Raw genomic sequence first — 13161 nt, 5'->3', positions numbered from 1 at the left:
ACCCTCGTGGTATGTTTACACAGAGTATGCTAACACCTGCCTCCTCTGATCTGACAGTGCAGCATATCTGTCTGTTACACATTTGACAAACCATTAACATCTTCAGCTAAACATTAAAGTAGCTTTAGCTTCAGAATCCCATCAAACCCTTAATGCTCATCAGGTTCACTAAGATGGGGACACTGGGACAAAGCTGGACTTGTCTGAACCCACATTTACTCAATACTACTTAGTTTTCAACACAATGTAAAACTGTACCCAAATCACTCATCTGAGCAAACAGGTTTCAAACAGGACTTCTGTTTTAACCCAAGTCAATATGTCATTTTTGGCCCAAAGCAACTGTCTTGTTTTAATGGTTTGGGGCTTTTTGTTTTGCAAGACTCTAATAGAAGTCCTGAGTTAAACATGGATATAACTTGTGATAAAGGTGTTGAAGTAAATAGGTACCCATAACAAATGTGGTTTCAGCAATGTTAAGATAGTACCCTGCAGAGCTTTCACAGATATCTCACCACACAGACATCCATAGTCAAGGAAAGTCTCTAGTATGCATGCCTTAGCCCTCGTGCAAATGCAGGTATTTTAATAACTGCTGGATAGTGCAAAATTTTGGACAGGTAAATAGTCCAGAAGGAGCTGAGTTGCACAGACATGATGCATTCAGCCATCTCTCCCATTTGAGAGAAACTAACACCTAATCCTTTGAGGGCAGAGAAACCAGCCAGGAACTGCTTAAAGACCTCTTTTACATTTGCTAAGGACTATCTGACCAAACCCTTTCACAGCTGGAGTTATTCCCTGTAGTATAAAAATAAGCTGTATTGCGAGATAGAATTTCTTTTTAAATTTGCATAAAACTTTTAATGCCAGGGAAAAAATGGTACAGCTTTAATTTTGTCTGATGCATAGCTTTTATGCAGAGACAACTTTTCTGTTTACACCAGTTGGATTTAATAACCTGGTCATTAAGCATGTTCATTAATACTTTTGATTTAATCAGCAGAAGAATTAGACTTCTCAGTTCCCTTATCAGCTCCTTTAACTCAGGATTTCTTCTTTGCTTTAAACACCATGCCCAATTTAAAACCATTACTGGGGGAAAAAAAAGGCACAGAAATGATGGTTTTACTTTAAATGTAAAACTAGGGATATACCTAATTACTTTGTTATATGTAGATTTTGAGTTAGTTGTTTAAAAATTACTCAAGCATACTTTACTATGAAAAACTCAGTATTCCTGAGGTGTTGGCAGCAAGAATTCAAAGCCAGTTTTTGCCCCCTGAAATAAAAACATCCTTGTTGTAAGTTTAGAGAAGTTATTGCATGCCATTGTTCTTCAACCAGCCATATCTTTTGACCTGCTTTGTTTTATATATTTCACAGACTATTTGTGCTTATGTCTTCATGCCATTCTCTTTCATGATGGGAGTAGACTGGGAAGATAGTTTTATTGTTGGTGGCCTACTAGGTTACAAAACTTTCTTCAATGAATTTTTGGCTTACGAGCGTCTTTCAAAACTGATTGACAACCGAGAAAAGGGTGGAAGCATGTACATTAATGGTGTGAAACAGTATATGACAGTAAGTAACATTTTCAGTTTTACTCGATCTAATACTTCAGTGTTGAAACTCAACTTATTTTTTAATATGGGCATAACATTGTTGCATATTACTCTACAATGTGTCCTTAAGTGACAGAGTTCAATTATGAAAGTGCACTATTTCTTTGTGAGGCTGCTAGGACTGTCATCACATTACCTGTCTCAAACCAACATAGAAACAGAAGGGCATAGTTTTGGTGAACATGCAATATCCCACAGACAGAGGCTGTCTTTAAGGTAAGCTTCTTACCCGATTCTCAGCTAGCACTTCCCTGCGAGCTACGATCCTAAGAAAAACTTGGGCAAGAACTGGAGAATCCTACTGTCCTCAGAGGTTTGCCAAGAATTAAACTTGAAGAGAGGCATCCAGCAAGCTTTAGCAGATGGCACTACTGGCACACCTTTGCTGCATGCTATTGTCGTCTGTTCAGAGAGCAGTAACAAAAGATATGTATTGCATGGCATAGACTTCCCTTGCCACACTGACTCAAACTAGTCTGTTTCAATTGCCATTGAAAGTTAGTTTGCATAAAAACTTCCAGCCAAAGCCTTGTCTCACGTCTCATTCACAATTCACCCAACAGTTATATAACCCCTAGTACAGTGCACTTAGGAAGGCCATGCTAAGGGAATCCAAAGTGTGTGCACAGGACCAAAAGTCATGCAGTGATCAATGCTGATCAAAGTTTTGCAGCCATGACTGCTCCCCCACCTGGCATCCACATGCACAGCCTTTGCTGAATTTGTCTTAAGCACAGGCAACAAAAAACATGATATCCAACTTTACACCTGTGTTGGCCTTTCTTGCTGAAATCGAGACAAATTGTCACTATAGAAGAACCCTTAACTATAAAGCATTTTGTATAGCTTTTAATTTTCTTTTAATCTGGTATGATGCTGTGGATACCTCTCCTACTTAAAAACAAAAACTATGTTCTTGGTCACTTCCATTCCTGATTACCAGGACATATTTCACATGTGGAGATAGAAAGATAGAAAGACAGATGATCTGATTAAATATTCACACTCTTGCCTGACCATCCATTTCCACTGTTCCTGAAACTCCTGCCAATAGAATCCTGGGCTGGAAGGATCTTTGTTATGCCCTGCTACAGTTGTGCTTCATTCTGCTTGGGGAATATGGTTCTGAACTTCTGTATATGTAAATAACAGGGTTTTTTTTAGTCTGGAAGTCAGCCTTAAAATGCAGATCCTATGAACTCTATTTCACTTCTTTTTTTTTCTTTTTTTTTTTCTTTTCAGTAAGATATCATGTAGAACTTCCACATTCACTTTTTATACCTATAAAGAGCTTTCATGGTAAAACCTCCAATATATACCAATAATTTTGATTTATAATGCTGGTAAAAATTGCTCAGTAACCATTATAATTACAGTACAATAGTTTAGGTGAGAGTGTGCTTGACTTCCATTTTTAATTTCTCTTCAGCTTTAGAGCTCTCTAATACATCCCCATACAGATAATCACTCAGAGTGAGCAAACAAGTACCCTCACCTGAGTCAGTAATTACACAGCTTCCTGTTTTCAGAGAAAATAAAGTGCAAATGAAAGCAGGGAAATCACAGTACACAAATCTTTTTCTAGGAAAAGCTGGTAGAGTGGGTACTTGAAAAGCATTTTCCTGCATTTGTGCAGATTGATTGAAAGTATCTACAAATTGATGTTCATAAAAGAGGAATTAAAACAGAGAAACTTCTAATAAACAGGAAACCTCCTGGAATACTCACACATTTTCAGCTTTAGCCTAAAACACTATTCCTATTTAGCTTAAACAGGAATTCAAAGCTGCCAGGGGAACAAAACATTTGCTGAGATACATTGCCTCCTATGTCAAAATGTTTGAACAACATTTATCAGAAGTTTTTTGAGGTTTGTAGCCTGGTTTCATCTGAAGTCATTCTGCATCATTTGAGGGGTCCCTGCATGGAAGCAAAGGCCATCCTAATCTTGTCTCTGGTTTGAGTTCCACGTTGAACTGGTGTTACTCAAGGGGAGAAAGATAGTGGAAGTCAGCAAGGAAATAAGTTGCTAAGGGGCATTCCAAAATCTTAGTGTCCCTCTCTACCTGTTAACACACCAAAGTACCCACTCTCTATGAGACCAATTTCTCTTCTGTGCCCAGGGTGGAGCATGCTCAGAGCAGCTTTGTACATAGAGTCCTGTGCTTGCTCAGGAACAAAGAAGTCAGGGATGCATACCAAAACTTGAGGTTTCAATAGAATATTATGGAGGCATTCAGCTACAAAGGAGCTGCTGAGTTATAGCTCTCTGACTCATACATTCAGAAAACAGCAGCTAAATTTCCACTAGCAAGATAAGATTTTTTTTTATCCTTAATTGCTAGTACACAATTCAGCAAGGCACAGCAATGTACATGCAAAATAAAACCATCACATGATTTCTGAGTCCTCACGTGGGCAGTTGGTATAAAAGCCATCAACTTCCAGCAAGAGAATGAGCCTACCTTTCTGAAAGCCATTACTTGGGGCAGCAACCAAGTGAAATTGAGGAATTTTAATACTCAGAGCCCTGAGCCATATTTTCAGACACTTGAATCAGCATGAGCTGTTTCAAACAACTGAGAGGGTATGTGTTTGTTTTCCAGGTTCGCTCTGAAGTCATTGCCACCTATGCTCTTTGTGGCTTTGCCAACTTCGGCTCCCTGGGACTGGTAATAGGAGGCTTGAGTAAGAACCCATCTAAAAGACAATTTGGTTGGCAAGCAAATCCCAAAGAAAACACCAGAAGGAACAGGCTGTGGGTGAAGCTTAGCAGCATTAGGAGCTGAATCGCTGCTCTGCTAGCACCTAACTGTGCATGGAAGGGCTCCCAGAGGGGCACAGTCTTTGGGGTGGAGGTACTGGGAGAGGGGCTGAGGGCAAGGGGAGGGGACCAGGTCTTGCTGATAGTCCTCCCTCTTTAGCCTTCAACCATGAGCCTGAGCTACTACAGCCCTTGAGCTTCAGAAGGAGCAAACTATTTCAGTAGTATGCTGGTTTGAAAGATGAAGGTGGCTGTTTCCTGTAAAAATGTTGTATATGTGCATTAGGCTTATAGGGAAAGAGAAAAAAACCCACATTTCTCATATCTCAGTGGAAAAAGAAAAAATAAAAAAACATGTCAGTTCCTCACCAGGCAGCTGGAACTACTGGCAGCCCCCTTTTGCCCTGAAGCCCCAGTGAGCTCCTCTGTGCCAGCAGTGGTTCAGCATGGAGGAGCAAGACGCAGCCATGGGACCAGATCTCTCTGAAGGGCACCATCAGCAGCACATATGTGCAAGGTCCCAAAGCAAACAGAAGTCACCATTTTATATACAAACCACCTTCTTAACAGAAGAGCCAACACTTGCACTTGGCCTTCAAATAGCCCACTAAAAAATGTCATGCTTTTCCTCCTTTTTTTCCCCTAGTTCAAACTGCAGGGTCAGAAATTCCTCTTGTAGTGAAAAGGCTGGCAGCTTAATCTTCCTTACATATATTTCTGTTTGACATATACTTTATTTTTCTTCCTAGCAAGCATTGCTCCCTCAAAAAGGAAGGAAATAGCTGATGGTGCTCTCAGAGCAATGATTGCGGGAACTGTCGCCTGTTTCATGACAGCCTGTGTTGCAGGTACAGTACTCAGGTTTGGTGTCCCCCAAAATCAGTGACCACCACGTGGCAGTGCATCGGTACCAGGCTATACACAGCTGGGCAGCCCTTGCAACTCGAACACTAAGTGGTTTTAGGCTTGTCAGGGTTAAAAGTCAATATGAGATGAAACGTTCCTGAAAACTAGAATAGGAAAAGATTTTAGACCTTCCATTATATCTTTTGGTAGCTTGTTTGTTTGTTTGTTTTGATTTTGGTTTTTGTTGTTGTGTGTTGTTTTGTGGTTTTGTTGTTTGGGTTTTTTATTTTTGTTGGGTTTGTTTGTTTGTTTGTTTTTGTTAGTCTGTGAGTAACACGTGACTCATACACAAAGCAAGTTATAGATGAATTACACTCCCTCCTTCACACTGCTAGCTACAGAAGTAGAGAAGAAATTTTGGACCAGAAACAGAAGAATTGGAATGAAAGAAGGATGTAAAAGAGAAAGAGTGAGGGGGAAGTTGAACAACTTTTTGTCTTAACATTAAACTGATATTTAGGTTGATACTATTTCCACAGAGCACTTAAGTTAATGAAATAGAAATGGGACTCTACAACAAATTCCTAATTTTTGAAGTCTCGCCTTCAAACTGAGGGAAGAGTCATAATGCAACAACTATCTTAGGGATAAATTATAAAGAACATAAAATTAATTATTCCAAAGATTTAATTAATTGACCAGATATGATTCAATAGATAAAATTTATCTCCAGTATTGAACAATCACTTTTCCAGCTTTCTTCCCTTGAAGAAAATGTAGCTGAAAACACTATGGCTGTTTCTATCACAAATTCCCTATCACTTTGTGATCACTGTATCAACAGAAACATACACATTCTAAGGATAAGCCCACACCATTTTCTGAAGGTTACAGAACTAGTACACTTGAAATGTCTTTAGTCTCACAGCCATTCATAGTATTTCTAATGCATGACACTGCTCTGCATAACCGAGGAATCAGGAAGACCTACTAAAATGTGTCATTTCACAATACTGATCTTAGGAATAATATTGTGAGCAGCCACTGGGAAAATCTTTCCAAAATAATAAAATCTGCTTTGGAAAGAAAATTGCATTCCGCCCACTCCTGCCATGGTAAATGCTTTCCTTATGCCTAGGAGAAGGTAGAAGAGCCAAGCAGTTACCCCAGTTCTGATAAGAACATATTTAAAATGTGTCCGAGTTCCACAACACTACATACAGAACGAGTTGTCACTTTCGTATTCCGTCTCTCCATTACTGCAGTGAATGCTGATATTACTATTTGCAAAAAAATTTCAGGAACATCTATCCAAGCAAACTATCTCAATTTAAAACAAAGTAAAAGGTTCTGTACTTACTTGCACTGCTAAAAATGCAGCATAGCTCCATTTTAGTTAATGAAGGAACACTGACGCAGCAGTGAGAAAGCCATTACCATAACTTTTAGTGTCATTAAAAGGAGCAAAAAGCTAAAATGCTTGAAGTGTAACAAGGCACTTTAGTTTAATTTCTACATATAAAAAGTAAATATATTTTTGGGGTCACTCCTAAATCCAGTTCTTTAAAATTATTCAGATCCTTTCAAAATCCCACAATTAGAGGCTTTTAATCCTGCGCCTTTACAGAACCATCTCAGATGGTGACGTTTTATCAACCAGAATGGTTCATTTGATCATGCCCCCATGACTCACAGTCCTGAGTCTTATCTTCCCCTTCGTTACTCATTAAGAAAATTGTTACTTACTTTATAGGAATGCTGACTGTCCCTGATCTGGAAGTTCCTTGCCACATCTTATTAGGAAATGCCTCCAGCTTCACAGATTTCCCTGCCAAGAACATAAAGCTAGCTGAATGCTGCCAGCGTCTCTTCACCAGGTATTGAGGAACCCTTTACCTTCTGTCAGCATAATTTAGGGAGCTCATATATTTCAGAGCTCATAGGGAGCTCTGAAAACTTTTTTTATTATTATGTTTTTGGTATTTAGCTTTTTTCCTTGGGCACCTGTTTTCCATGAACTTGCATCTTTTAAAGAAATAAGTATTTTAATGATGCTGAATTGTTTTCCTTTTCTTGGGGCACTTTTCTGTTACACGACAAACACACACAGAAGCAACACACAACTCAAAATATCTTTATTCAAAGCTAAGCTATCCAAAAGACTAAAGATATCTTATCGTATAAAGATTCAGTGGCCTAGCTCTGGTTCACCTCAAATACTGACAAAAAAAAAAAATACTTAAACTAGCATTATGTTTTAGCTAGGTAAACTAGCATTATGTTTTAGCTAGGCACATCACCTTCACTGCCTTTTTACCACAAGGGGTTTTTGTGGAGAGAGGTGTCTTCCTTTACTTGGTACCAAGACTAGTAGAAACTTGAAATGTCTTACACTGTTTAACTCCTTATGTCAGGAATCAAAATTCCAGTTCTAATTTCAGGGGTTTTTTTTCCTCTATTATTCTTTTGACACGTATATTTCTTCTTTCCATGCCTTGACATATTATGTATCTTTGAGCATGGGTATATACAATGTGTGAAGTTACCATCATCTTTATGGTAACATTTTTAGATTTCAGCTATTCACAAAAATGTAATTAAAAAAAATTACTCATGTTAGTGTCAAGACCACCAGCTTCTGCCTGAACATCAGCGCTTGAACATCACTTCAAGGAATTCCTGTTCTTGCAACCTGATGTTCCAAATGAGTTTATCATAACACTGAACCATTGTAAAAAATGATAGCATAGTGAAAATCATCTGTAGGTACATTCCATCATTTTTATTTCTTTGTTACTCCATCTTTTGTGCATCACACTGATTTTAAGGCTAACAAGTGGCTACAAAAACAGGCACCTGCTCTATTTTCAGCAGAATCAATGTTGAGCAGATGTAAAAACATTGAATGGAGGAGTGACACCCTCAATCATTTCAGTTATCTAGGAAGATATACCAGACACATGAAGACTTTATACAGAAAACCATGCATTATCCTGATAAAAAGAGAGAATATGTGGTCATGGCATTTGGCTAGTGCTTGGAAAGTCTTCTCTGTTTCATTTCTTATGAAAATTTTATCACATTTAAAGTGCTTTGGAGAAAGCGTGTATGCCCATGTGTATGTGCATGTGTGTATGCATATACTGCGGAGAAAAAGAGAGAAAAATTCCCACAAGAAAATTCTGTGATTCTGTGAAAAGGAGTTTATCTGATTTCTGCTTTTATCTCCTTCCCCAGTGCAGATCATTCAGAGAAGATCTTTCCTGAGGGAAACTACAGTTTGAGTTCCTGGAAAGTATGTTGCCAAATACTGGGTCGACCCGCTGTTCATTGTACTTAGACTAAGTTCTAATTTTTTGCGGGGGATAGATTATAAATAAGAGTTGTGTTCCTCAGAAGAAGGGAAATAAAAAATTGCCTTTGTAACAATAAGTGTGAATTTCCCCCATGCAATCTTTATTTCCCATCTCTTACCAGCCCAGTTCCTCTGACTTGCTTGGTATTAGTCATGAATGAAACTGGGATAAATGCAAGACATCTCTTGCTGCAAATCTCTTCTTCCATTACAAATCAAAATAGAAGAATATTTCTAAACCTGATTGTCCTGATTTAATTTCTACCCTAATTTTTATCCAGCTTGCTGGTTATGGCAAGATTTATCTTTCAAATAAGTTTTGAGTCTGAAACAAAGAAATATATTATTTCAAGGAAAATTAATCATAAACATTAGCTCTCACTGTCAAGCAGAATACACCACATGTGCTCTGTTTACAAACCATCACTAGTACTCTACCTCTTTGCTACTCCCTACCTTACTCTATTTAATATCAACCTTTCAAAATGACCACTCTTTCCATTCCCACTATTGTATCCAGTTAAAAGGACTACTCAGGCTAGTAGATACAACCATACATGAACTTCTAAAAAATTCTCTCATATAGCTAAAGGTAACAGTCTTCCCACAGAAGAGATGTGGTGTGTTTCTTTTCCCTTTTAAGACTCCTCCATAGAAGGATTAGATGGAAGGCAATTTTTGCAGAGTTTATATGACATTTCCCTATTTATACCTGGTCAAAGATCTTGCCCCCCTAGTTTGCTAATGGCTTAATCAAAAGACAGTATACATGGGACATTGCATCCTAAACGTAGCACAAAGAGTAGTGAAAGCAGGAGGGGATTGCTAGTAAGTACCATCATGCATTCGGGTAACTGTTTTCTCTCTGTCCTTGTGATGGTGCTAGGAGCCCAGTGTAGAGCTCTTTGTGTTTCTTTTGACACAAAAAGGGAACAACGTGTTTCACCAGCCTGGAGTTAACCTATCAGCTTGGACCCTGAATGCTCAGCACCCAGGAACACCTTTCTGACAACACCAGCAACAATGAACCTGCATCACAGACCTGAGAAGAAACATACAATTTAATCCAATGCTTGCTACATAGGTGGTGGGTTCACGTGGGCGGACACCAGGTGCCCACCAAAGCTGTTCCATCCCTCTCCTCCTCTGCTGAACAGGTGAGAGAAAATCCAACAAAAGGTTCATGGCCTGAGATAAGGACGGGGAGAGATCTCTCACCAAGTACCGTCACAGGCAAAAAGTGACTCAACTTGGGGAAAATGAATTTAATTTGTTACTGATCAACTCAGAATAGGATAATGGGAAATAAAACTAAATCTTATAAATACTCTCCCCCCATGCCTCCCTATGCCCTGGGATTAGTTTAACTCCTGATTTTCTCTACCTCTACCCCCCTCGGCAAAGTAAGATGAGGGGCTATTGGGGCTGTGGTTAGTTCATCACATGTTGTACCTGCTGCTTCTTCCTTGTCAGAGGGAGGACTCTTCACTCTCTTTCCCTGCTCCAGCATGAGGCCCCTCCCACAACAGGTAGTCTTCCATAATGTGAGTCCTTCCATGGATTGCATTTCTTCATGAACTCCAGCACGGAGCAGTCTCTTCCAGAGGGTGTAGTCCTTCAGGAACAGGCTGCTCCAGCATGATTCATCCACAGGGTCACAAGCTCTGCCAGCACTACTTCAGTGCAGGCTTCCCATAGGATCACAGCCTTTTTCAAGTATCCACCTACTCCAGTCTGAGTCCTGCAGGGGCTGCAGGTGGATCTCTGCTCCACCATGAACTGCAGGGGCATAGCCTGTTTCACCATGGTCTGCAGGTGAATCTCTGCTCAGGTGCCTGGAGCACCTCCTCCCCCTCCTTCTCCACTGACCTTGGTGTCTTCAAGGCTATTTGTCTCCCATATTCTCACTCCTCTCTTTTGGCTCCTTCTTTTGCAGCAGGTTTTTCAACCCTTAAATAGTTATCACAGAGGTGCTACCTGACAGGCTTGGCCTTGACCAGTGGTGACACTGTCTTGGAGCCAGCTGGAACAGGCTCTGTTGGACATGGGGGAAGCTTCTGGCAGCTTCTCAGAGAAGCCAGGCCCGTATCAGCCCTCCTGCTACCAAAACCTGTCCATGTAAACCCAATACACTATACACCTGTAGATTCAAAGATCTAAATGAAGATTTTGTAAATGATTCAAAAACAGATGAAGACTATGTGGACGTATCCCTATTTCAAAGGTCTTGCAAAATAGAGAGAATTTAGCTTGCTTTGTGGTTATTGGCACGGTAGGGCACAATAAGTTTTAACTAATGCAGATGAAAATGAATGAAGCATTGGTGGCATGACTCAATTTTTCACCCACTGGATGTCAGTACATATCTAATTGCTTTGTACTGTAGCTTTCACAGGATGTCAGTCATTAGAAGTCACTGGTAATAATTCCAGGAAAACTTTTACACAGTTCTGTGTTCAACAGTTCCAGGAAATATACTGTGCAGCCTTTATCTCACTTAGAACATGTATCATCAATGAAAACTATCCTTAATGTGAGAAAAATTTCTCTTTGGCCCCAGTTTAGAAAAGTACTGAAATACGTAAATGAGACAAACCTGGTAGGTAACAGAAACATTTCTGTTTTAATTGGCTGAAAGGCAAATGGAAAAAACAAGGACATTTTTAAAGGAAACTTTTTCTAATTCTATATACCACAGCATCATTTGCAACCTGTATACCTTTGTGAACATATGAGTCATTGACTATGTGTTGTGATTGAACCCACCATGTAGCTAATTACCATCCAGTCGCTTGCTCACTCCCTGCCACTACTAATGGCATGGGGAAGAGAACTTGAAGGAAAAACAAAGTAAAATTTCTGGGTTGAGGTAAAGACAGTTTATTAGAACAGAAAATGAGGGTATAATAATAATAATAATAATTATTATTATTATTATTACTAGTAATAAAGTATAGAAAAGAAGTTATATACAAGGTAATTGCTCACCATCCACTGACTGTTGCCCACCCAGCCCCCAAACTGTGGCCCCCAGCCAGCCTTTCCTGCAGTTCATATAGCAAATGTGGCACCATATGGTGTAGAATATCCTTTTGTACATCCTGAGTCAGATGTTCTGGCTGCATTTTCTTACAGCTTCCTATGCTGTGTCAAAGGCATTGAGGTAGTGCATGGGAAGCTCCCAGTCTTTGTGAGGTACATGGCATTGGGAGCACAGCCCTGTTTGGCAGCCATCAGCACAGCTGGATATGCCTTGAGAGCAGCTGGTGTGAAGCCTCAAGTTTGGAGTCTGTGGGCACAGTTCATCCATGTGGCACCATCCCCATTCTGTCAGCAGGCCCACAGAATAAGTGGGTCTGCTGCAATCCTAAGCTGTTATCTGTTATCAAACATTAAAAATAATGGCAGGTCAGAAAACTTTGAGAGGCTGAATCAAAGTCTATTATTTGCATCAGTCTAAACTGGGTGGATGTCCACTGAAGCTGGAGTTATCATAGAATCACATGTGTTGGAAAGGACTTCTGAGATCATTAAGTCCAACCCTTGATCCGCTACCACCACAGTTACTAGACTGTGGCACTAAGTGCCACATCCAGTCTCCTCTTAAATACCTCCAAGAATGAAGAATCCACCACCTCTCTAGGCAGCCCATTCCAATGCCTGATTACCCTCTCTGTGAAGAATTTCTTCCTAACATCTAACCTAAACCTCCCCTGGCAGAGCTTGAGACCATGTCCTATTGTCTTGCTGACAGCTGCCTGGGAAAAGAGACTGACCCCCACCTGGCTATAACCTCCTCTCAGGGAGTTGTAGAGAGTCATGAGGTCTCCCCTGAGCCTTCTCTTCTCCAGGCCAGGCAATCCCAGGTCCCTCAGCCTCTCCTCACAGGACTTGTGTTTGAGTCCCTTCACCAGCCTGGTTGCTCTTCTCTGGACCCGCTCCAGCACCTCAATATCCTTCCTGAACTGAGGGGCCCAGAACTGAACACAATCCTCAAGGTGTGGCCTCACCAGCACTGAGTACAGGGGAAGAATCACCTGCTCCTGCTGGCCACACTGTTCCTGATCCAGGCCAGGATACCATTGGCCTTCTTGGCCACCTGTGCACACTGCTGGCTCATGTTCAGCCTCCTGTCAGTCCAAATTCCCAGATCCTTTCTGCCTGTGCCCAGCCTGTAGTGCTGTGCCCAGCCTATGCCTACCCTCTCCCCAGCCTGTAGCGCTGCAGGGGGTTGTTGTGGCCAAAGGGCAGGACTTGGCACTTGGCCTTGTTGAACCTTATCCCACTGGAAGCGGCCCAACTCTCCAGTCTGTCCAGGTCCCTCTGCAGAGCCCTCCTACCTTCCAGCTGACCCACACTCCCCCCCCAACCCCCAGCTTGGTGTCATCTGCAAATTTACTAATGGTGGATTCAACCCCCTGGTCTAAATCATCAATAAAGATGTTAAACAGGACTGGGCCCAGCACTGATCACTGGTGACTGGCCGCCAGCTGGATGCAGCCCCGTTCACCAGCACTCTCTGGGCCCGGCCCTCGAGCCAGTTCCTGACCCAGCACAGAGTGCCCCTGTCC

General features: G+C 40.9%; 1 protein-coding gene across 2 annotated transcripts in view; it reads left to right on the top strand.

The window, feature by feature from the left end:
- Positions 1-8818, top strand: part of SLC28A3 (solute carrier family 28 member 3) — a 36240-nt gene extending 27422 nt beyond the window's left edge. Inside the window, exons 14-18 of one of the 2 annotated variants that reach the window (XM_027880482.1) lie at positions 1387-1584; positions 4232-4313; positions 5139-5237; positions 6989-7112; positions 8473-8818. In XM_027880482.1, coding sequence (XP_027736283.1) covers positions 1387-1584; positions 4232-4313; positions 5139-5237; positions 6989-7112; positions 8473-8575 — 606 coding nt within the window. In that variant the 3' untranslated portion in view covers positions 8576-8818. The remainder of the gene's footprint in view (positions 1-1386; positions 1585-4231; positions 4314-5138; positions 5238-6988; positions 7113-8472) is intronic. The other variant, XM_027880491.1, reaches the window with a different exon arrangement.
- Positions 8819-13161: the final 4343 nt, after the last annotated feature.

The sequence above is a fragment of the Empidonax traillii genome, unplaced genomic scaffold (genome assembly GCF_003031625.1).
Source record: "Empidonax traillii isolate 1590-97213 ecotype Southwest subspecies unplaced genomic scaffold, ASM303162v1 scaffold6:size4315531, whole genome shotgun sequence".
NCBI classification, from domain to species: domain Eukaryota; kingdom Metazoa; phylum Chordata; class Aves; order Passeriformes; family Tyrannidae; genus Empidonax; species Empidonax traillii.
Note: the sequence above shows the minus strand (reverse complement) of the source record. Positions and strands in the feature narration are given on the sequence as shown.